This window comes from Bombina bombina, chromosome 5, assembly GCF_027579735.1.
Source record: "Bombina bombina isolate aBomBom1 chromosome 5, aBomBom1.pri, whole genome shotgun sequence".
NCBI lineage: Eukaryota > Metazoa > Chordata > Amphibia > Anura > Bombinatoridae > Bombina > Bombina bombina.
The window spans coordinates 289,250,718-289,277,336 of record NC_069503.1 but is presented as its reverse complement, the minus strand read 5'-3'; the positions used below and the strand labels follow the sequence as shown (position 1 = coordinate 289,277,336).

Here is a 26,619-nt window from a genome sequence, read left to right as displayed (position 1 = left end):
GTTCATTTTCTTTTTTATTTAAGGAGATGCTTTCTAGATTAGTGACTGATGGTTCTGGTGTTCTCACAAGGTACGGAAAGGTTGAAGCGACAAGCTTGTTACTGGAGAAAGGGAAATGTAATCCTAACCTATTAAACGGACAGCTGAGTTCCCCTCTTCATTTTGCTGCTGGGGGCGGACATGCCGAAATTGTGCAGATTCTCCTCAACCACCCAGAGACAGACAGAGTGAGTTTATTTGTCATAAGAATAATATTGATACTCTAGAGTCTGTTTTATTTCTTTTTTAATAGCACGTGCATGCAGATGTTCATTTTATCTGCCTTTTACCGAACCTTATCATTTTCTAACCAGTGCTTTACAGGGACTGCCCTAAATTATGGCTCTGTGGAATTAACAAAAATGATCAATGAAATTGTTGTGTTGATTTGAAAAATTTTACCATTGACACAACTTTATTTACAGGAAATGTAAAGTATTTCAGGTTTTTACAATTCAATGTTAAAGGGTCAGCTTTGTGTTCCTTTAATGTACTAGTGACTTCAGTAATACAAATTAAACTGAGATCTTTTTTATTTCAAAGCAATATGTTAAATTAAGTAAACATAAAAATAAACTAATTTTGTACTTGTTTTCTTGCAAACTTAGCAATTAGAATTTCTGTGTGTAGCCCCGGCCCTCATTGTGATAAGTGTGGAACAATTTTATTCTGGCAGCTCTGAGCACGAGTAAATCTGACTCCCTTTTTATCTAGTCTATTTGCTTAATACTAACCCAACTCTGGAATTTTTATGACATCATGCTAGATAATTTTCCTGTAGAGACCACAGCCTCCTTGTAGGGCTGTCAGGAAGTAATGGTCACTGCACAAATTAATAAAAAAAAAAAGAAATAAAAGGTAAAATCCATTTAAATAATAGAAATAATTGCAATATGTATTATTCATCTAAGTATATTTTATTTTTACAACAATGAAACAGACTGTTTAATATCCCTTTAAGAGAATTTACAATGATTTAGACAAGGAGCACAGACTGACATATTTGTATTATTCATGATTAACGTAAGCAAGTTTTTAATATTGGAGAGATCAAAAAGTTGCATAACATAGTCTAAAAATGCTGGTCTATGTCCCGGTTATGCTTTAGTTGTGTAGGTGTTTTTTTACCATGTTCTATTATTGCAGCATATTTTAGATCAGCAAGGGCGGTCACCGCTAGACATTTGTGAAGAGAACAAGCAGAACAAATGGGAAGAAGCAGCTAAACTTCTTAAGGATGCAGCCAATAAGCCGGTATGTACAGTAGCCTATTACTGGCAGATCGGTGTAAACCTCAAATAGTGCAAAAAGCAACAAATATAAAACCTATTCCAACATGGTGACAAAATAAATATTTTCAGTAATTTCATTCTTTTTATCCTTTAAAGGGACATTATAGCTACAATTTTAGTCCACAAGGAAGCATTTTAGTTTTGAATAGAAGCATTTTTATAATATACATGTACTAGCAAATATACTTCTAATTAAAGCTATAGATGTTTCAACAGTGTATTTAAGTATGCACCGTGCACCAGCATTTTAATCACAGCACTTGCTTAGAGAGCTTAAGGTACTTGTACTATCTGGTAATGGCTCAAGTTGTTAATTGCTGACATGAAACAAGCCCCACTGGCTCTCTGAGAAGCTGCATATTTAAAATAATGGTGCACTGAGAATATCTAGCTATGAGGCTGCACGTGTATAGGAAAATGCCAATGCTGAAACAGTGATAGCTTTATCCAGAAGCCTTTATGCCAAGACATGTATATTGGAAATATGCTTCTAATTAAAGTTGTTATGCATCTATACATTTCAATTTTGACCGTCCCTTTTACTAATATTATACTTATTCATTGTCTTTACTCCTTTATCTGTGAGTTACATTTCATGATCTGTAGTGTTACCTTTTCAAGAAACTAATGAATGTTTTGGTGCAAAAATTCAAACCAACAACCCCCCCCCCCCCTCAAATAAAAAGAAAGAACATTTTTCTTAGCATCTTAAAGGGACACTAAACACAAATTTTTTATTTCGTGATTCAGATAGAGCATGCAATTTTAAGCAACTTTCTAATTTACTCCTATTATCAAATTTTCTTCATTCTCTTGGTATCTTTTTTTGAAAAGCAAGAATGTAAGTTTAGATGCCGGCCCATTTTTGGTGAACAACCTGGCTTTTTCTTGCTGATTAGTGGATAAATTCACCCACCAATAAACAAGTACTGTCCATGGTACTGAACCAAAAATTGGCTGACTCCTTAGCTTAGATGCCTTCTTTTTCAAATAACGATAGCAAGAGAACAAAGAAAATGTGATGATAGGAGTAAATTAGAAAGTTGCTTAAAATTGTGTGCTCTATCTGAATCACAAAAGAAAAATTTGGGTTCAGTGTCCCTTTAAAGTTACTAGTTTAAAAGCTAAAATAGGTGATCTAAGATGCTAAAATGAGAATAGGCAATGCTAAGTTAGTTTGCTATGAATAAAGCACAATCAGGGCTAGATTATGAGTGGAGCGCTATTGTGATATTGGGTTTACGCGGCTGTTTGTGCTCGTATTACAAGTTGAAAGTAAATGCGAACATGTGAGCACAGTCACGATTTATGCTAGAATGATTATCAACCTCAGAGCTCTGGTTAACTGTTAAGCTTAACAAAAAAGTGTCACTAAACACCTTAAAAATACATGTAAAAGTACAGTTACACTCATAATAACACTAATAAAAAATATTTAAAAATATTGCATAAAAAATGTTATAAGGGCTCAAAGATATGAGATCTCAGGTGTAAGAATAAAAAGGCATGCAAAGGGCTTTAACATAGACATATATACATGTCTAAAGGTGTATGTGTGTGTGTGTATATTTGTATATGTATGTGTATGTGTATGTATATATATATATATATATATATATATATATATGTTTATGTGTGTGTGTGTGTGTGTATATATATATATATATATATATATATGTTTATGTGTGTGTGTGTGTGTGTGTGTGTATATATATATATATATATATATATATATATATATATATATATATATATATATATATATATATATATATATATATATATATATATATATATAAAGTTCCAAAAGAAAAAAGGCACTCACTGGTCTTCGTTAAAAGTTAACATTTAATTCATCATATTAAAAACGACATAACGTTTCGGTGTGCAGTCACACCTTTGTCAAATGTCAAAATTGAACCCCAAATCACGGACCCAAAAAAGCATCTAACATTACATACCTCCACCTGTCTTATATGTTCCCTAATCACCCATTAAAATCGTCAATTCCGCCGTACGGGCTCCTGGTGACGTCATCACGCAATAGCAACGGCGTGATACGTCATCGCCAATCGGCTTTCATTCCATTACCATGGTAGCTTGTACACGTAGGTAAAACCTACTCCTATCATCCTATGTGGGTATTGTACAAGTGCGATCAGTGCTTGGCATATGCGATAACCCAAGTGTCATATAGTCATGGTGAAATAATATTCCATATGTAAGTTTGCACAGCATACCTAGGTTATGGCATAATACAAATGTCAGGCATAAACAAACAAAGCACTGTATATTTGTGACTATATGATGATGTATGTGGATCACAGCCTGGCATAACATTATCAGCAATGATCCCCAAGCACTCTCATAGAGCACAGGTATCATCCCCCATAAAGACAATAGTTGTTACCAATAAAATTATTAAAATCATATTCAACACATATCAAAAAAAGACATATGGAATAAAATATTGGCAACTGCATTTAAACAGAACAACCATCCAGTATGATGTGGGTCCTAATTCAGTTATTATTAATGAAAAAATCACACAATCCCATATCACTCTTATATCCTTTTAGTGTCTCCGAGAGTATAGGTAGAAACCCGTGAGTACCCACTAGAACGTACATCCATGTGGATCCCTATGGGCGAAAATGTACTGTCTTGAAATTCTTAAGTCCAGTTATTAATCATTTGGTGTAGAATGGTGCAAAGTCCAGGAAAGTATTCAACCCTTTCGGTATCAGGGTGTCCAAAGTGTGGATCCACTTGGTTTCAATCTGCAGAAACGTATAGGGAACATATAAGACAGGTGGAGGTATGTAATGTTAGATGCTTTTTTGGGTCCTTGATTTGGGGTTCAATTTTGACATTTGACAAAGGTGTGAATGCACACCGAAACGCTATGTCGTTTTTAATATGATGAATTAAATGTTAATTTTTAACGAAGACCAGTGAGTGCCTTTTTCTTTTGGAACTTTGGATATGCTTTAAAAGTGAACCCTGGCAGCTGAAAAAATCGTAAGTGTGTGTGTATGTGTATATATATATATAGTATATACATATACACTAGCTGTTGCCCCGCAGCTTCGCTTGTGTGGATTTTGTGATTTGTAAAAAATAGCGAAAAACCTGACAACTTACAATGACGTGTACCCTCACATGTGTGCCCATGAACTTCTTGAGTTTTCATTAATTCTCAGTGTTTCTCGTAATCTTAATACCAATTTTCAAGTCTGTAACGTTTTTGATTTTTGAGAGATAGGTGTCCACATAAGTCCCCCCCCTTTGGACCCCCTTTATTGGATGTTTGGGAAATGTTAAAACACATATTTATTTTCAAAGAAGAATCTAAATACCAATTTTCACATCTGTAACATCTTTGGTTTTTGAGATATAGGTATCCTCATAAATCAGCCCCCCCCCTTTTGACCCCCCTTAACCCCTTAATGACTGAGGACGTGCAGGGTACGCCCTCAAAAAAAAAAAAAAGACGGTTAATGCCCGAGGACGTACCCTGCACGTCCTCGGTCTGGGAAAGCGGTGGAAGTGATCCTGATCACTTCCAGCCGCTTTCCGGTTATTGCAGTGATGCGTCTATATCGCGGCATCCTGCAATAACATCTGTTGGCCATCCGATGCAGAGAGACCCACTCTGTGGCCCTCTCTGCACCGGACATCGATGGCCGGTATCGTTGGTGGGTGGGAGCCGGTCTGGGAGGCGGGTGACGGCCATCGATGGGCCCAGTGATGTGGAGGGGGGTGGGATCGTGGGCAGAGGTAGCCAGGGGCGCACACGTGCACGAGGGGGCGGAGGGGGGCGCGTGCACGGGGAGGAAGCGGGTGGGAACCTCTACACTACAGAAAATGTATGAAGTATAAAAGTGGGGGGAATGTTAAAAAATAAATTAAACTATAAATCAGGGTGTGTTGGGTTTGTCTGTGGGGGGGGGGGGGGAGCTACACTACAAAAAAAAAAAAATGGGGAAAAATATTAAAACCCTTTATTTTCTGCAAACTGGGTACTGGCAGACAGCTGCCAGTACCCAATATGGCCCCCAAAAAGGCAGAGGGGGAGGGTTAGAGAGTTGTTTGGGGGGGATCAGGGAGGTTGGGGGCTAAGGGGGGGTCCTACACGGCAGCATATGTATGCTTTAAAAAAAAAAACAACAAAAAACAGATACCTTTTTATTTTAGTACTGGCAGACTTTCTGCCAGTACTTAAGATGGCGGGGACAATTGTGGGGTGGGGGAGGGAAGGGAGCTGTTTGGGAGGGATCAGGGGGTGTGATGTGTCAGGTGGGAGGCTGATCTCTACACTGAAGCTAAAATTAACCCTGCAAGCTCCCTACAAGCTACCTAATTAACCCCTTAACTGCTAGCCATAATACACGTGTGATGCTCAGCAGCATTTAGCGGCCTTCTCATTACCAAAAAGCAACGCCAAAGCCATATATGTCTGCTATTTCTGTACAAAGGGGATCCCTGAGAAGCATTTACAACCATTTGTGCCATTGTGAAAAAGTGAACAATTTTTTTTTTTATTTGATCGCTTTTGGCGGTGAAAAGGTGGCATGAAATATACCAAAATGGGCCTAGATCAATATTTTGGAATGTCTACGACACTAAACTAAAGCTAATATTAACCCTATAAACTCCCTACAAGCTACCTAATTAACCCTGCAGCAGCATTTAGCGGCATTCTAATTACCAAAAAGCAAAGCCGAAGCCATATATGTCTGCTATTTCTGAAGAAAGGGGATCCTAGAGAAGCATTTACAACCATCTGTGATATAATTGCATAAGCTGTTTGTAAATAATTTCAGTGAGAAACCTAAAATTGTGAAAAAGTGAACGATTTTTTTTATTTGATCGCATTTGGCGGTGAAATGGTGGCATGAAATATACCAAAATGGGCCTAGATCAATAGATGTCTTCTAAAAAAATATATATGCATGTCAAGGGATATTCAGGGATTCCTGAAAGATTTCAGCGTTCCAATGTAACTAGCACTAATTTTGAAAAAAAGTGGTTTGGAAATAGCAAAGTGCTATTTGTATTTATGGCCCTATAACTTGTAAAAAAGCAAAGAACATGTAAAGATTGGGTATTTCTAAACTCAGGACAAAATTTAGAAACTATTTAGCATGGGTGTTTTTTGGTGGTTGTAGATGTGTAACAGATTTTGGGGTCAAAGTTAGAAAAAGTGTGTATTTTTCCATTTTTTCCTCATATTTTATATTTTTTTTTTATAGTAAATTATAAGATATGATGAAAATAAGGGTATCTTTAGAAAGTCCATTTAATGGCGAGAAAAACGGTATATAATATGTGTGGGTACAGTAAATGAGTAAGAGGAAAATTACAGCTAAACACAAACACAAAAAATACAAAAATGTAAAAATAGCCTTGGTCCCAAACGGACAGAAAATGGAAAAGCGCTGTGGTCATTAAGGGGTTAAAGAGACACTGAACCCAAAAAAAATTATTTTGTGATTCAGATAGAGCATGCAATTTTAAGCAACTTTCTAATTTACTCCTATTACCAAATGTTCTTCATTCTCTTGGTATTTTTATTTGAAAAGCAAGAATGTAAGTTTAGATGCCGGCCCATTTTTGATGAACAACCTGAGTTGTTCTTGCTGATTGGTGGATAAATTTATCCACCAATAAACAAGTGCTGTTCCGGGTTCTTGACTTTCTTTTTCAAATAAAGATAGCAAGAGAACGAAGATCAATTGATAATAGGAGTAAATTAGAAATTTACTTAAAATTGCATGCTCTATCTGAATCACAAAAGAAAAAAATTGGGTTCAGTATCGCTTCACGTGTATTTTTAGGAAATGTTAAAACGTGTTTCTTTATTTTTAAAGGTGAATCTAAATACCAATTTTCATGTCTGTAACTTTGTCGGTTTTTGAGATATAGGTATCCTCATAAATCAGCCCCCCCCCTTTTGACCCCCCCTTAAGTGGATTTTGGGGAAATGGTAAAACATGCGTTTCTTTATTTTTCAAAGAGAATCTGAATACCAATTTTCACGTCTATAAAATATTCAGTTTTTGAGATATACAGTAGTTATTCTCATAAATCAACCCCCCCCCTTTTGACCCCCTTAAGTGAATTTTGAAGAAATGGTAAAACACGTTTCTTTATTTTTCAAGGAGAATCTAAATACCAATTTTCACGTCTGTAACATCGTCTTTTTTTGAGATATAGGTATCTTCATAAAAAGTTCACCCCCTTAGGGACGTGAAAAAATCCTTCCATAGTGGGTGCCTATGTCATAAAAACAACGTACCTTCCAAATATCACGTTCCTCGGTTAAACGGTTTGAGCTTGGCATTGAGTCAGTCAGTCAGGACTTCTTTTTTTATATATAAAAACCTGGGTCCCTAATACAACCATACAAATGCAAGCTCTCAATCAAACAAACTGGGAACAAGTGAATCGTGCACAGATAAAAAAAAAAAAAAAAATAAGCATCAAGAAATTCAACTAGCTAACCAGGTCAAAAATACATATAGGACCTATCTGAATGCCCCAAATAATATTAATTGGAATAAATATAGGCAAGCCAAAGATGCTAGGGAGCTCGTCTTGAAAGAAAAATGGTCACTAGAAGACCTAAAAACTAGAGCTTTCTTTCAGGGTTATCAAGGTACCTCAGCTAAACATTTAGCAAGAATCATCAAAATAAAAAAAGGAACAATATGATATCACGCATCAAAGACGGCAAGCTCAAACTTACTCAAGCAACAGAGATCAGGGAAGCTTTTTTTTTTAAGTATTATCAAAAAATCTATTCTAAAGAAAATATAGATAAACGAGGGCAAGATAGATTTTGGCAGAAAATTAATCTTCCTAAAATATCTAATGAAGAATTATTGGAGATCAATCAGCCAATAAAAGAAGAATCTGAATTAGCAACAAAATAAATGAAACAAAATAAATGAAACAAAATAAATGAAACAAAATAAATGAAACAAAATAAATGAAACAAAATAAAGCCCCTGGCCCTGATGGGATAACGGCAGAATTCTATAAAATCTTAAATAAAGAGACACCCGCCACATTGACTAAATTATTTCATCAATACTTGTATGAGAACCACATGAACTCCCCATATCTCTCGTACTCAATTATAACTCTTATTTATAAAAAAGGCAAAGACCCAGAAGATCTGGGTGCATACCGTCCTATATCGCTTTTAAACAACGATTATAAATTATTGATGCCAATTGTGTCCGAAAGATTTATATAAGTAATGGGAGCAATAATCCATACTGACCAAACGGGATTTATGCCAGGAAGGAATGTAGTCCGTAATATAAGAAAAGTACTTTTGACTATAGATACCTACTATAATAAAAGAAAACAAAATTCTAAGCCTAGGAAAGATCTGGCTCTATTGACACTAGATGCCGAAAATTATATGGGATCATTTGTTCTTGTCTTTAGGAAACTTTGGTTTTTCTGGAAACATAATTAATATGCTCAAATTGATCTACAAAAATCCTAAAACACAACTATTCGTTAACGGCCTCCTGTCTCAATATATCACATTACAGAAGAGTACGCGACAAGGATGCCCTTTATCTCCCCTTCTCTTCAATATTTCTTTAGAGCCCCTTGCAGTATGGCTTAGAAAGGAATTAAAATGAATTGTATTGGGGAATCAGAAAGTAATCTTATCCCTCTATGCAGATGATCTTATATTATATCTAAGCGATACGTGTCAAAGTATCCCACATTCTTTAAATCTTAACAGCTTCAGTAAGTTCTCGGGATATAGAATTAATGCCATGAAATCTGAGATTATGTGGCTTTATAAGACCCCAGAAAGCAACTACCCCCACGCTTTCAAGGAAGTACAATGTATGAAATATTTGGGAATTAAAATCTGCAGGAATCCTTAATTATGAAGATCTATTCGCTAATATGGCGAACAAGATGAAAGCTTGGAAGTTATATTACTTGTCCTTATCCGCCAAGATTATGCTACTCAAGACTATATCTTTTTTCCCCGAATATATTATTCTTGCTACGGAATATACCTCTGTTTATAACTGAGCGCGATATCCTTAGGTTCAATGCTGCATGTTCATTATTTTTATGGGGAAGGACTCGGACGCTAATTGCTATGGCCAGATTAATACAACAAAAAAGATGCAGCAGTTTTTCAATGCCCAGTTTAGAATATAATAATTGGATTTGTATGATGAAATTTGCAATCGACTGGATAATAGAAGCAAATTATTTTACCTATCTAGATATTGAAACAAATCTGGTAGACCCATTTGATGTAAGGGCCTTGCTAAACTACCAAGCAATATTATACAGACTTTTGTAAATATCATCTCTGCTTGGCAGAAGTATTGCAAGGAAATGGGACATAATCCGAGGACCTCTCAATTCTTACCCATCACAAGGAACCCGGATTTGATGATGTGGTTTTTCAAGAGTGGAAGGAGAAGGGAATTTTTTATATTTCCCACCTTCTGCAGGATAATAATAGGATACTCCATTACATATGCTCTTCCAGTAAAGGATTTTTATGCCTATTTACAGGTAAGGAGTTATGCAGCTCAACTAATTAGATTAAGGGGACTTGACTGGGTCACCACAGAGATTCCTAATGGGGTTAAGCTATATAGGGCAGGTAGACTAGCGATTTCTTACTGGTATAAATCCCTAATTATCAAGTCTGGGCAAAACATTTTAAGAAAACTGAAAGATAACCTATCAAAATTCTTTCTGAATATATTGGAACAGGATATTGTAAAGAATATTAGGTTATCAGAATCTGCCACTATTAATATAAGTTGGAGGGAATCCTAAATGAAGCTGTTGAATAATTATTATTTTACCCCATATAGACTGTATAAATTCTCTAAAAAACAAACAAACAAATAAGTCGATGTCACAAATGTAAAGCAGAAATAGCAGATATTATACATTGCATGTGGTCATGCCCCAAAATCATATAATACTGGAGCAAAGTTAACTTTTGGCTGAATAAATATCTAAAGAATAAAATATGTATTACACTGCCACAGTTTTTTTTTTTTTATATTCAGACAGCAGTATTAGGGGGAACAACTTCTGATAAATTTCACTATCTTGGGTGTTAGGAATCCATTAAGGGAATGGAAATGGCCAAGGTCCCTACTATAACTGAATTGTCCAGTATATAAAAATTGCAAATGGCAATTGAATCGCGTGACTATAAATTAATCATCGATTCACAGCTTAGAGCTTGTTTTTGCAAAATGGAAAAATGTCATCATTGCCTGGCCATTACCGCTACAATATCAATTTACAGAAACATTTAGGAACACCCCCGTATTTCTCTTACTCATACTTGAGGTGAGTTACCTCAGCATTGGATAGACTTCAATCTGATGTTTGTTTAATGTATGTAAGTACACAGTTCTTAGTAAAATTAGGATTCAGCTTTTTGGATCCCAGCGAGGAAGGGACAGAAAAAGGTTTTTATTGTTACTTAAAGGGACACTGAACCCAAATTTTTTTTTTCATGATTCAGATAGAACATGCCATTTTAAGCAACGTTCTAATTTACTCCTATTATCAAATTTTCTTTGTTCTCTTGCTATCTTTATTTGAAAAATAAGACATCTAAGCTTTTTTTTGGTTCAGACCTCTGGACAGCACTTTTTTATTGGTGGATGAATTTATCCACCAATCAGCAAGGACAACCCAGGTTGTAAACCAAAAATGGGCCGGCATCTAAACGTACATTCTTGAATTTCAAATAAAGATACCAAGAGAATAAAGAAAATTTGATAATAGGAGTCAATTAGAAAGTTGCTTAAAATGTCATGCTCTATCTGAATCATGAAAGAAAAAATTTGGTGTCAGTGTCCCTTTAATGCAATGTAAAAGGTGTATAAAACCAAGCAAGATTTGATTTACTGTGTACGTTTATTTCTAAGGTAAAATTGTTACACCTGTCTTTGGTTTTTCTCGTTTGTCTATTATATATTGTGAAAATCCAATAAAAAGAATAAAAAAATAAAATAAAAAAAAATATAAATTTGTTTTAAAAACGTTGACTTGGCTGATATGTTCTATAACAACACAACAAGAAATTCTTGTAATTACAAGGTGTTTACTGTCCTTTTTAATAAACATTCCTGCTAATTGCTTCTGAATATTCTACTTTCGTCTCCTCAGTGAGATGTACATTGTTGCTTGCAAGAAATTCTGCACTCGTTTATTGCCATAACAACTGTACAATAGCATGTAGCTTTATTAAAGCTTAATTTCAAGGAATTTGAGACCCACGCAGTTATTACACTGGATTCATTTTACGCAATCGTACAGACAGTGATTGGATAAAAACTTACTTTAAACTGAATTATATTAAAATGATGTATATCTCAAACCCATGTTGTGTACTAATAGACTGCAAATGTTTTCTTCTCTACACCGGTTTAGTACGAAAAGGTGCGCATCTATCGAATGGATGGGTCATACCGCTCTGTTGAGTTGAAGCATGGGAACAACACTACTGTACAGCAGATTATGGAGGGGATGCGTTTGTCACAAGATACTCAGCAGTATTTTGCCATATGGATTTGTTCAGAGAACATAAGTAAGAGTTATACGTTTGTAGTGGTTTTAGTTACATGGTTTTAGCTTGTTAATAGAATTTCATAACCAATCCGTTCACTGTGTGGCATATTATTATTTTTTTAATAATTTAAAAGCCATACACAAACATATAGTATTGTCTCTAAAATGCATGAATGAATGTATTAGTGCAACAAAGTACTTCTAAAATATTAAAGATTCAACTTTTTTGATTGATAAATTTGAATAAAGCATAACATTGCTATTTGCTTCACCTGAAACCTTATATTGCGGTCAGTAGCAAAGATTTTTCATTTTAAACTTGCTTGTAGCTTTATTGATTAGTTTGGACAAATTATAAGTCTGCATATTGGGAAAGTGCAATCATTAAACCACAACAAATATAAGAAAAGTTTTGCTAGTTATGAAAATGAAATTCTCTTACAATGTTCAGAAATTTAGTTAAAGGGACATGATACCCATATGTTGAGGCATTTAAAAAGTGATGCAGCATAGCTGTAAAAAGCTGATTAGAAAATATCAACTGAACATCTCTATGTAAAAAAGGAACATATTTACCTCAACATTTCTTAAGTATTCACACCCCACTGTAAAGAAACTTTAGTCCCAGGACTTCTAAGGGAGTGTGCATCTGGCATGTGCAGGCACAATCATGTTTTTTTTTTACTGTTCAGTTTAAGGAAGTTTACTGCAAAATCTCTCTGGATTTAAGTGAAATCTCATATCACACCAAAATAATGCAACACCTCTGCACTGCTGATTGGCTATTGTGTGTGTGGGGGGGTCAATTTGCATCTTTACAGCAGCTTTCATGTTTCACAAAGCAATTACTCTGGTAAGTTGAAGAAATTTTGAGTAAAATATCTTCCTTTTCTACTTAGAGATGTTCAGGTGATATTTTCATGTCAGCTTTTTACAGTTATGCTGCATCACTTTCAAGTGATCTAGCTTATGAGTATTATATCCCTTTAACATGTTATGCTGTGTACAGAGTCTGACATGCAGTTTTGTAGTACATACAATATTTATAACCGTGAGCTGCAATGGGGATTACACACCAAGAAAAGTAATTGTTTTCTGTTTATTTCCAAGAAAATAAATTTGTGTTTTCTGTTTATTTCCATTTGTTAAGGTCTTCAGCTGAAGCCATTTCACAAACCCTTGCAGCATGTCCGGGACTGGGCAGATATAGTCGCAGAATTAACCAACCTGGATCCCCAGAGAGAATCGCCCCAGTTGTTCCTCAGGAGGGATGTCAAGTTGTCATTAGAAATAGAGAAAAAAGTAAGAAGGGGCTTCAAATGAGAACGTGACTTGTTACTGCACATATCCAATAGTTAGTGAAGCCCAAAAGTAAACATACTGGTAATGTATAATCAGAAGGAAGAATTTAATTTAACATATACTGTTGTTTTTATACTATGTAAATATTTTCACACGTACAAAGTATATATCATATTCTATAACCAAACTAATAACACTAACTTCGTTCCATATTTAGTATGAGACTTTTTTAATTTAACTTTATATGTTTCCCATTTTCTTTTTGTTTATATTTATGTATTTTCTTTGAAGATTGAAGAACCTCTGGCCATACTCATTCTTTTTGATGAAGCCAGATATAACCTGCTGAAAGGTTTCTACCCAGCAACAGATGTGAAGCTAATCACTCTCGCCAGCCTTCTCCTACAGATAGTCTATGGAAACTATGAAAGCAAGAAGCACAAACAAGGTTTTCTTAAGTGAGTATATCAATAAGAACATTTCCTCTGTGTGTACAGAACCTGTGATTAGAACTATCATTTGTCTGCTTTAACTGTAATTCTTATCTTTATTTTCAGTGAAGAAAACCTAAAATCCATAGTGCCAGTCACTAAAGTAAAAAGCAAAGCACCTCACTGGGCAAATCGAATTCTTCACGAGTACAAGGTATGCCCAGCCGGTAGTGCCTAAAAAATTATTTTAAAGTTACTAACAAAATGATTGTATGCCTTATTACTCTAAATAAGGGACCTTTTCACCTGAGGACCACATTGGAATGTTGTCTGTCTTGGTTCATCGTATTTGCAATGATTGTTACCCTTTGAGGTGGCGCAGAGAATCCCTAAGCTCCACGAATATTCTCCCAGCTTCACCCTGTGTCGTCTCTGGGTCTGGTCTAGTCTTTTCCATGTTAGGGAACACAACTTCAGACACGCTTATTTTATCTCTATACAATTTGACAGTCTGTATTTTGTTATGGTGCAGTTCTTATAAATCGAAATTTTGATAAAACTGAACTAAAAATAAAATGACCGTTTGATAGGACTCTGGCTCCTCTAGATAATATAATAACATTTTAATAGCCGACGATGAGATCCATTTAAAGTCAAGAGTAGAAATATTTAATACAATTAGTTAAATATCCTGTTTAAGGGAGCTAATGCACACATTCAAGTAATCCGCTTGTGTCCTCTTCCAATTTTTCACTTCTCTTCGGTTAGAATTTACTCACATACTGATATACAAAGAGACCAAGGTCTGATAGAACTTTAATACACATGGATGGTTTAGGTTGTTTACTTATTTTTCTAGTTTGTATTTATGATTTTCTTTCAGAACGTAAGTGCAAGTGAGGGCGTGAGCAAGGAAATGCACCACCTTCAGCGCATGTTCCTGCAGAACTGTTGGGACATTCCCACCTATGGAGCAGCATTTTTCACTGGACAGATATTTACGAAAGCTAGCTCCAACAACCACAAAGTCATCAGAGTGTATGTTGGAATTAACATAAAGGGTCTTCATCTACTCAATCTGGAAACCAAGGTAAACTCAAGGCACATTGCTGAGGAGTATCAAAGAGTAAGTTGAGGAGATACGTTGAGATGAGAGATTTTCAGCTTTTTGTTTTTATAAATATATATTTATAAAATAACAGGTGGCATAAGAACTAAAATGACATTTTCAGAATAAGTAGCAGTTGTTAATTGCTGATTATTATTTTTTTTATTGCAGGCCCTACTGATTAGTTTAAAGTTTGGTTGCTTCATGTGGCAGTTGGGAGATGCGGATTCCTGTTTCCAAATTCACAGTCTGGAAAATAAAATGAGTTTTATTGTTCATACTAAACAGGTACACATATTATTGTGTATGGAGATTGTCTTGTAATTATATACTGTTAAAGGGATAGTCTACTCCAGAATTGTTGTTCTTGTTTAAGAAGAGATAATCCTTTATTACCCATTCCCCAGTTTTGCATGACTAACACTGTTCTATTAATATTCAGTAAGGGGCGGCTTTCAAGGGCTAAGAAATTAGCATATGAGCCTACCTATGTTTAGCTTTCATCAATAATAGAGATAAATAAAAGAGAACAAAGCACATTTGATGAGAAAAGTAAATTGAAAGGTTGTTTGAAATCACATGCCCTATCTGAATCATGAAAGTTTAATTCTGACTAGACTGTCCCTTTTAACTAGCAAATGTAGATTACAAAGTGTATTTTAAAAAGTGTTGGTGTAAAACAGATGAACAGACTGTCAACAACAAAAAAAATACACAATTCTTTTGGCTTCAATGTAATATAAGTTTTGTCCTATGAGTGATACAATATATACACCTGCACCTATGGAAATAAGTTATAGTTGTTTTACCTCAAAATAATGAATATGCATAAAGCATTTAATTAATAGTCAGCAGATTTTAGCCAGGGTAAGGATCCTGAAGGTGACTACTTGTGTTGTACCTAGTGGTAAACTGTGCCGTATGCTAGCACAGCTATTGGCCAGGTTAATTTGCACCATTTCACAATAGCATGTGATCCTGTGACCACTATTTAGGAAGTTGTTCCACAGGGTTAGCGGAATTAAAAAGATTTGAATATGATTTTTTGTTACCTGCATTTATAGTGCAGCACTGTAATACTGTGTACAGCATTGGAGTAGTTTGCCATTTGTTTGCTTTCTTAAAGGGCCAGTACAGTGAACTGTAAATAACTGTCATAAATATAAGAGCAGTAAAATATTACAAATATCCTTTCTTTCATGTAATTAGCAAGAGTCCATGAGCTAGTGACGTATGGGATATACATTCCTACCAGGAGGGGCAAAGTTTCCCAAACCTCAAAATGCCTATAAATACACCCCTCACCACACCCACAAATCAGTTTTACAAACTTTGCCTCCTGTGGAGGTGGTGAAGTAAGTTTGTGCTAGATTCTACGTTGATATGCGCTCCGCAGCAAGTTGGAGCCCGGTTTTCCTCTCAGCGTGCAGTGAATGTCAGAGGGATGTGAGGAGAGTATTGCCTATTGAATGCAGTGATCTCCTTCTACGGGGTCTATTTCATAGGTTCTCTGTTATCGGTCGTAGAGATTCATCTCTTACCTCCCTTTTCAGATCGACGATATGCTCTTATATATACCATTACCTCTGCTGATTCTCGTTTCAGTACTGGTTTGGCTTTCTACTACTTGTAGATGAGTGTCCTGGGGTAAGTAAGTCTTATTTTCTGTGACACTCTAAGCTATGGTTGGGCACTTTTATATAAAGTTCTAAATATATGTGTTTAAACATTTATTTGCCTTAACTCAGGATGTTCAACGTTCCTTATTGCAGACAGTCAGTTTCATATTTGGGATAATGCATATGAATAAATCAATTTTTTCTTACCTTAAAATTTGACTTTTTTTCCTGTGGGCTGTTAGGCTCGCGGGGGCTGAAAATGCTTCATTTTATTGCGTCATTCTTGGCGCGGACTTTCTTGGCGCAAAAATTTTCTTGTCATTTCCGGCGTCATTTTTTTGACGTTTTTGCGCCAAAAAATGTCGGCGTTACCGGATGTGGCGCCATTTTTGGCGCCAAAAGCATTTAGGCGCCAAATAATGTGGGCAGCTTTTTTGGCGCTAAAAGATTCGAGCGTCATTGTTGTCGCCACAATATTTAAGTCTCATTATTTATTGTTTCTGGTTGCTAGAAGCTTGTTCATTGGCATTTTTTTCCCATTCCTGAAACTGTCATTTAAGGAATTTGATCAATTTTGCTTTATATGTTGTTTTTTCTATTACATATTGCAAGATGTCTCAAATGGACTCAGAAGCCACTTTTGGAAAAACGCTTAACTGAGTTTCAGTTCTACCAAAGCTAAGTTCATTTATTTTAAATGTTATAAATGTTTATCTTTAGCTATGGTTTGTAATAAGATATTATGTTATACTTTTACATGCGGAATCCATTAGTATTTATGCTTTATTTATTTTCTTTTCTTACAAGAAATATTTAGAAGACTTATAAGAAATATTTTTCTGATTCTATGTTAAAGGCTTTGTCTGACTTTGTGCCTTCTAATAAAATTTTTAGGTCTTTTTCACTTCTTTTTTAATTATTGAAGTTTCAAATGACCAACAACATACTGATTTATCCTTCTCTGATGATGTTTTTTTCAGAAATTTTCTTCATCAGATATTGACACTAACAAATCTACTTTTTTATTATTTTTCAATTATTAAAGTACATTTGTTCTTTGTTGAAAAGGTGTTGATTATTTTGGATATTAAGGTAACTAGTTCTTTAAGACTAGCTGACATTATTTCTGCCTATTTATTTCTTTAGAGGTTTTTTTTTCCAATTCCCTATACTAGGGAATGGAATAGGCTGAGAATTTTCTTTTATTCCTTCTTCAAAGGTTTTAAACTATATTCTTTGCCAGCAGTTAAACTCAATTTGGAGGGTTCTCCAATTTATTGGGGCTATCTCTAATTCTACTAATTATGCTATTGTTTCTATAGCAAAATAGTATTTATTTTCCTTTAGATAGTTGTATCTTATTTATGGAATTTTTTTTAGTTTCAGGTACTTTTCTTGGTCCTGTGATTTATTTGGATATTGCAATTGCTTCATTTTCTCTGTTTACTTTAAGATCAAGTATCAGATTATGATTTATTTTAGCATTGTTAAAGGGACAACATTTAATAGACTAGGTGCTGTTGCATTTGTCTTGTTGTTTTGCATTTTTTGATTATGCAAGTCCACTGTATTGGCTGGTCCTTTAACTGGACTATCATGCTAATAATTTCATTTGTGTCTTCATTTTATTGAATATTTTCGCAAATGAGGGTTAATCTATGTCTTTAGCTTTTTTAGCTAGAAGAATTTTGTGATTTAAAAAAAAAAAAAAATCCATATTTCCTTTGTTCTAAGATAATCAATTATTTGTTTTATAATTGGATTCAATTCTTAACTGTTACTCTGGGCTTCAAGGTTGAGTTCTAAGACTAAAACTTTAAGCTTATACTAGTTTGGTTGTTCTTATTAAGGAACGAATTCCTGAGTTCTTTCCCAAGTAACATGTCTATAATTGGAGTTCGAAATCAGCTCCCTAATTTTGCGATGTACGTGCCGTATTCCAGCTTGGCTGGTAAGGGGCAGGTTAAGGCTTCTTTGAAATTTATTTTGTCCAAATTTCTTTGATTTTATTCCAGCAAGGCTGTCCTATATATTTTGGGTATTGTTGAAGCATGGCTGGGCACCCATGGGGTTCAAGCGCTGCTCAGACCTGGAATCTTCTGGGGTATTTCTTCCAGTTTCTTTTGAGGAACCGGGTTTTGGAGTTTTATTCAAACTATTTTGCCTTTTTATGGTCTTTGATAGCATTATTTGTTTTCATTAGATACAATAAATGCATATTTTCATTTTTCTGTTTTCATTCAGATTATTTTCTGAGGATACGGAATCTCATATGATTCACTTACTCTTCAGGATATAGTTAGAGGATCTTCTTTTCTAAAGCTCTTGATTCCTCACACAAGGGTCACCTTTTTTAGGTTTCCAGATAGTTTGTGTCACTGTCCTTGTCTCTATCAGACAAGGGATAATGTTATTGGGTTCCGTCTATCGGTACCTTTAGTCTCTATTATTTCCTTCAGTTGCTATATATGCATAGAAGTTTTAGGTCTTATGGCCACAGCATTGGATTCAATTCCCTTTGCTCATTTTCTCTAGAAAGAACCTTTCCAGTCTTTTATAAGTGTTGTTTCTTCAAGAACATGGTTGGAGGATCAATTTTCCAAAAAGTTAGTTTGATTCCTCAGACAAGGGTAACCTTTTTAGGTTTCCTGATAGATTCAGTGTTCTTGATTCTGTCTCTGACGGACAAGAGGCGTCTGAAATTGGTTTCAGCTTATCGAAACCTTCAGTCTCAATCATTCCCTTCAGTAGCCTTATGTATGGAAATTCTAGGTCTTATGACTGCTGCATTGGACGCGATTCCCTTTGCTCGTTTTCACATGCGACCTCTTCAGCTCTGTATGCTGAACCAGTGGTGCAGGGATTATACAAAGATATCTCAATTAATATCTTTAAAACCGATTGTTCGACACTCTCTGACGGGTTGGACAGATCGCCATCGTTTAGTTCAGGGGGCTTCTTTTTGTTCCTCCAACCTAGACTGTGATCTCAACAGATGCAAATCTGACAGGTTGGGGAGCTGTATGGGGGTTTCTGACAGCACAAGGGGTTTGGGAATCTCAGGAGGTGAGATTACCAATCAACATTTTTGGAACTCCGTGCAATTTTCAGAGCTCTTCAGTCGTGGCCTTTTCTAAAGAGAGAGTCGTTCATTTGTTTCTAGACGGACGATGTCACAACCGTGGCATATGTCAATCATCAAGGAGGAACTCACAGTCCTCTGGCTATGAAAGAAGTCTCTCGAATACTTGTATGGGCGGAATACAGCTCCTGTCTAATTTCTGCGGTTTATATCCCAGGTATAGACAATTGGGAAGCGGATTATCTCAGTCGCCAAACACTACATCCGGGCGAATGGTTTCTTCACCCAGAGGTATTTCTTCAGATTGTTCAAATATGGGGACTTCCAGAAATAGATCTGATGGCTTCTCATCTAAACAAGAAGCTTCCCAGGTATCTGTCCAGATCCAGGGATCCTCAGGCGGAAGCAGTGGATGCATTGTCGCTTCCTTGGAAGTATCATCCTGCTTATATCTTTCCGCCTATAGTTCTTTTTCCAAGATTCTAAAGGAACGTTCGTTTATTCTGCTGGTGGCTCCAGCATGGCCTCACAGGTTTTGGTATGCGGATCTTGTCCGGATGGCCACTTGCCAACCGTGGACTCTTCCGTTAAGACCACACCTTCTGTCGCAAGGTCCTTTTTTCCATCAGGTTCTCAAATCCTTAAATTTGAAGGTATGGAGATTGAACGCTTGATTCTCAATCATAGAGATTTCTCTGACTCTGTGATTAATACTATGTTACAGGCTCGTAAAACTGTACCTAGGAAGATATATTATCGAGTCTGGAAGATTTTCATTTCTTGGGGATGGTTTGGATAAGGTTTGTCTGCAAGTTCCTTGAAAGGTCAAATCTCTGCTCTTTCTGTTCTCTTTCACAGAAAGATTGCTAGTCTTCCTGATATTCATTGTTTTGTACAAGCTTTGGCTCATATAAAACCTGTTATTAAGTCAATCTCTCCTCCTTGGAGTTTGAATTTGGTTCTGGGGGCTCTTCAAGCTCCTCCGTTTGAACCTATGCATTCGCTGGACATTAAATTACTTTCTTGGAAAGTTTTGTTTCTTTTGGCCATCTCTTCTGCTAGAAGAGTTTCTGAATTATCTGCTCTTTCTTGTGAGTCTCCTTTTCTGATTTTTCATCAGGATAAGGCGGTGTTGCGAACTTCTTTTAAATTTTTACCTAAGGTTGTGAATTCTAACAACATTAGTAGAGAAATTGTGGTTCCTTCATTGTGTCCTAATCCTAAGAATTCTAAGGAAAACTCGTTGCATTCTTTGGATGTAGTTACAGCTTTGAAATATTATGTTGAAGCTACTAAGGATTTCCGAAAGACTTCTAGTCTATTTGTTATCTTTTCCGGTTCTAGGAAAGGTCAGAAGGCTTCTGCCATTTCTTTGGCATCTTGGTTAAAATCTTTGTTTCACCATGCCTATGTCGAGTCGGGTAAAACTCCGCCTCAAAGGATTACAGCTCATTCTACTAGGTCAGTTTCTACTTCCTGGGCGTATAGGAATGAAGCTTCAGTTGATCAGATTTGCAAAGCAGCCACTTGGTCTTCTTTGCATACTTTTACTAAATTCTACCATTTTGATGTGTTTTCTTCTTCTGAAGCAGTTTTTGGTAGAAAAGTACTTCAGGCAGCTGTTTGTTTGATTTTTCTGCTTATAATTTCAGTTTTTTTCATTATAAGATTTAAACTTTATTTGGGTGTGGATTATTTTCAGCGGAATTGGCTGTCTTTATTTTATCCCTCCCTCTCTAGTGACTCTTGCGTGGAAGATCCACATCTTGGGTAGTCATTATCCCATACATCACTAGCTCATGGACTCTTGCTAATTACATGAAAGAAAACATAATTTATGTAAGAACTTACCTGATAAATTCATTTCTTTCATATTAGCAAGAGTCCATGAGGCCCACCCTTTTGTGGTGGTTCTGATTTTTTTGTATAAAGCACAATTATTCCAATTCCTTATTTTTTATGCTTTCGCATTTTTTTCTTATCACCCCACTTCTTGGCTATACGTTAAACTGATTTGTGGGTGTGGTGAGGGGTGTATTTATAGGCATTTTGAGGTTTGGGAAACTTTGCCCCTCCTGGTAGGAATGTATATCCCATACGTCACTAGCTCATGGACTCTTGCTAATATGAAAGAAATGAATTTATCAGGTAAGTTCTTACATAAATTATGTTTTTTATATATGCAGCAAAGAAATAAAATGACCGCTCACTGGCTGATAAAAAGAACTCCCTACTGCCTTATTGTTGGATAGTGCCTCACAAGCATAAACACAATTTTGATATAGCTGTTTTTAAACTTACAGCATTCATTTGAGGGCTTTAAATATAATCTATAGCAATACATATATTGTTATATTACATTTCTAATGTCAATTTTGAGAGGGGCCTGGAACCCACCTCATTACTTCCCATTAACTCACATTATATAACTGTGTTCATTTTACAGCAATTTGTTTTATTTTTTTACAACTATACCTTTAGGAACAGAACCCCGGCGTAATCTGAGGGCTACCTGTAATTGTTTTCCACCCATGCTTATCCCACATTATTTTCCCTTTCTATATTTGCCTGGTAAGCAAATTTAAAAGGAGGCAACACTCGCATAGAGATTTCCCCTCACCAACTATGGTGGATGTTATCAAGATTCTTTAATCAGTGAAGAAAAAAACACTTCATAAAATCTAGCTAAGTCAGGAACACACTCCAGGAGATAGATCTATCTTTGTCAAAGTCTACAATCAAGAGAAGACGTCATGAAGGTTAAAAAAAAAAAAGCTGCAAGAATAGGAAGGCCAGATTAGACTTTGCCTGAAAACAGAATGACAGATAAAACTAAGATCAAACTGTACCAGGATGATGGGGGGGGGGAAGTTTATGGAGAAGGGAAGGAACAGGTCATGATCTAAGGCAGTGGTCGCCAACCAGTGGTCCACGAGAAGATGTTGGTGGTCCTTGACACCATCAAGCAGGAATTAGTCTCATCTAATGGTGTCACCTCCTTTGAAATAGTGGAATTAAAGTATATAAAAAAAGAAAATCTTAAATTAAATGTGAGAGAATTTTTTTATTTTCTTCCCTTTACCTGTCTCTTGGTAGTAGTTTTCCTAATTCCTTCAGATGGACTTACATCACTGTTTGTCTTCCTCCCCTCCATCTTTTTTTTTTTTAATTATTAATTATTACTTATTTTTCATTCTAATAATTTTCCCATGCACAAAGTCATTCCACCTGAATTCCAGTAATTGCCAGTAATTGTGTAAATATACATAATGTAAACTTAGCTAGGGTTATACTAGTTATGTACAGTATGTGTGTATATGTATGTGTGTATATACTGTATATATTTATATATATATATATATATATATATATATATATATACATACCTTTTTTTTTTTTTTTTTTTTTTTTTTTTTTTTAAATGTTGGTGGTCCACGGTATTCAAAATTGTGAGTTTAGTGGTACCTGAGGTCCGAAAGGTTGGCGACCCCTGATCTAAGGCACTGTGTCACTAATGCTTATTGATGATATGACTGCTGAAAGAAGCAGAATTAAAGGGACAGTCTACACCCACATTTTTATTGTTTTAAATGATAGATTATCCCTTTATTACCCATTCCCTTGTTTTGCATAACCAACACTGTTATATTAATATCATTTTTACCACTGTGATTACCTTGTATCTAAGCCTCTGCAAACTGCCCCCTAATTTCAGTTATTTTGACAGACTTGCATTTTAGCCAATCAGTGCTGTCTCCTAGGTAACTTCACGTGCGTGAGCTCAATGTTATCTATATGACACACATGAACTAACACCCTCTAGTGGTGAAAAACTGTCAAAATGCATTTAGATTAGAGTCGGCCTTCAAGGTCTAAGAAATTAGCATATGAGCCTACCTAGGTTTAGCTTTCAACGCAGAATACCAAGTGAACAAAGTAAAATTGGTGATAAAAGTAAATTGGAAAGTTTTTTTTAAAATAACATGTCCTATCTGAATCATGAAAGTTTATTTTGGACTACACTGTCCCTTTAATTCTGAACAGTATGGGGCTCACTATCTGCACAGATTCAACCAAATGCTGCAAAACTGATAGGGCGTCGCTTCACAGTACAGATGGACAATGACCTAAAACATATTGTGAAAGCAACACAAGAGCTGTTCAAAGCAAGGAAGTGGACAATGTTATACATTAGCAAGAGCACTAGATGGAAGCACTATTTCCTGTCATGTAGTACTAATGTTATACATTAGCAAGAGCACTAGATGGCAGCACTATTTCCTATCATGTAGTACTAATGTTATACATTAGCAAGAGCACTAGATGGCAGCACTATTTCCTGTCATGTAGTACTAATGTTATACATTAGCAAGAGCACTAGATGGCAGCACTATTTCCTGTCATGTAGTACTAATGTTATACATTAGCAAGAGCACTAGATGGCAGCACTATTTCTTGTCATGTAGTACTAATGTTATACATTAGCAAGAGCACTAGATGGCAGCACTATTTCCTGCCATGTAGTACTAATGTTATACATTAGCAAGAGCACTAGATGGCAGCACTATTTCTTGTCATGTAGTACTAATGTTATACATTAGCAAGAGCACTAGATGGCAGCACTATTTCCTGCCATGTAGTACTAATGTTATACATTAGCAAGAGCACTAGATGGCAGCACTATTTCCTGTCATGTAGTGCTGTCATGAGTATGAAGCAAATTGGATAATAGAAGTAATTTGTAAACTTTTAAAAAATTGTATTCTCTATAATAATAATGAAAGTAAAATTTTTGGGTTTCATGTCCCTTTAATGTTTGATTTCCAGAGTAGAGTATAAAACCATAATATAAAGCAGACCGTTGATGTGAACTCCTTACCAAATCAATGACAATGTGCCAAGCCTCAGCAGGTGTCTGGAATATGTTTTGAGTTAGTCAGCTCAAGAGCATCAATGCACTACTGGGAGCTAGCTGACCATATTTGGTGAGCCAATGACAACAAGCATATGTGTAGCCATCAATCACATCTAGTTCCCAGTAGCTGTTCCTGAGCCTACCTAGGTATACTTTTCAACACAGAGTACAGAGAATACTAAGTAAATTGAAAATTCGCTGTTAAAAGTGTAATATAAAAAACTGTAAATTTGACTTCTTTTCTTACTATTGCTATTTTCTTTTCTTACAAACAGGCTGGCCTTGTCGTAAAGCTGCTGATGAAATTAAGTGGTCAGTTTGCTCCCACTGACCTAAACGTAACAGAGAGATATGGCTATGGTTAACAGACTCCTGCAGCACTTTATAGACACTCCCCGTCTGGAGACTGGACAGACTGAATAATGGATTTTTTTATTTTTTTTATCATAAATAGCAACATTTATTAAATCAGTGTTGGCTATAAATATTTTTTTAATGATTTTTGTTTTTATATTCAAGATGCCCATTGCTTACCAGAAATGCTGCACATTGTTCTGAAGTAATAAGAACCATAATGTATTTATTTAGTTGGTTATAAATAATGAGATGATTGAGCAACCCCAATAGGTCTTTTTTTGTTTGTACAGGATAAGCAAGGAAAAAAGAAGAGTGTATCAATGCTAGACAGAAGTTGCATATACAAGAACTGTAACCAGGAATGCTGTCAAAATATAAAAACTGTGAAGATTATATACATTTAAAGGGCAAACATACTGAGTGCCAATAGCTCTCTACTTAAAGGGACAGTAAATGTTAAGTTATATATGTATAGCTATAGTATGTACCCGCTCAAAAAAGGTTCTAAAGTGAATAGTAATGGAACACCTGATAAATCAAGTACTAACAGGTGTACCAGTGCACGGAACTCAGGAACTATAATATGAATTAACTAAGAAAAACTTAAAGATGGGTTAATCCAGCACAAACTAATTTAAACCACAAATAAACAAAAGTTATATTGTTGTATAAAGATCACAAAGAGCCACCTAGTTTGATCAGAAAAAAGGAAAGTATTTATTAAGTCATTACAATCCTAAACAATAAACTAAAATAAATCTATAGGTAACAAAAATCAAAAAAGAAAATATACATTAAATGTGAGCAATCCTAGTACTTGGAAAAATTATGGCCATATATAGTTAAATATACCGGTATATACTACACCATATTAATAACATAAACCCATGGGTATAAGCAAAGGCACATTAAAGCAATACAATTGTCATGCAGTTCAAGACTAAACCATGAACACCAATGCATAAAGATAATAGTAATCACCATATGTTAGCATATATCACAGCAATATGCATAACAATGTGATGAATAAGAAGATCCATTCCACACTCTTATAATAATGCTAGTATCCTGAAATATACATGCACACAGTCCTCAGCGTGCTAAGATGTTAACAGATACACAAAGCAGTTCCATTGTCTTGCAAAGATTAGTATTGGTATAGTCTGCTGTAGTATAAGCAAAGGCACACAGTCATTAGTTAGTTTGCTATTGCAAAAACGTGTTATTGCATTAGTACTTGGGTGAAAATCAAGCAAAAAAGCATAGATCCTTAATGTATAAACACACAGAAAGTGAACAGTCTGTCTGTAAACCTCCGTGGGTAAATAAATGAGAGACCGGGTTTGTCAAGGCTAGAAGAGCCTACAGCTCACCAGACCAATGTATACAGTTCTAGAGCTGCCCCTCCGTCTCCCTTCCGAATAGACTGTAGATTCCACTTGAATTCACCTGTTCCAACAGAGCAGGCCAAAAAAATTTCCCAAGGTTGGCGTCCCACGCCTCCGGCTTCCTTTTTTCTGATCAAACTAGGTGGCTCTTTGTGATCTTTACACAACAATATACCTTTTGTTTATTTGTGGTTTAAATTAGTTTGTGCTGGATTAACCCATCTTTAAGTTTTTCTTATATATGTATAGCCTTCCTTTAAAGGTTGTCCCTAGCTATTGAGCACATTCATAGCCACTATAGCAAAGGGTTAACTTGCTCTGGTAACACTTCCCATACCGCCTTCAAGGTTCTACTTTTTTTTCCATAAATTCAGCCAAGAAAGATACAGCCAATAGGAAAGTTGCATATTTTCCTTTTCTGCCTGTGGGAGACACCTTACTGTGCATGCATGACCTGTTTGCTTCAGGAAGCCGGGCAGACAGGCAG

At 35.6% G+C, this 26,619-nt stretch overlaps 1 protein-coding gene across 1 annotated transcript in view; it reads left to right on the top strand.

Annotated features, from left to right (window-relative positions):
• Positions 1-25,011, top strand: part of KRIT1 (KRIT1 ankyrin repeat containing) — a 77,828-nt gene extending 52,817 nt beyond the window's left edge. The window contains exons 10-18 of the mRNA XM_053714030.1: positions 71-227; positions 1,186-1,293; positions 11,793-11,949; positions 13,081-13,232; positions 13,524-13,690; positions 13,790-13,877; positions 14,547-14,753; positions 14,943-15,059; positions 24,663-25,011. Coding sequence (XP_053570005.1) covers positions 71-227; positions 1,186-1,293; positions 11,793-11,949; positions 13,081-13,232; positions 13,524-13,690; positions 13,790-13,877; positions 14,547-14,753; positions 14,943-15,059; positions 24,663-24,752 — 1,243 coding nt within the window. The 3' untranslated portion in view covers positions 24,753-25,011. The remainder of the gene's footprint in view (positions 1-70; positions 228-1,185; positions 1,294-11,792; positions 11,950-13,080; positions 13,233-13,523; positions 13,691-13,789; positions 13,878-14,546; positions 14,754-14,942; positions 15,060-24,662) is intronic.
• The last annotated feature ends 1,608 nt before the right edge of the window (positions 25,012-26,619 follow it).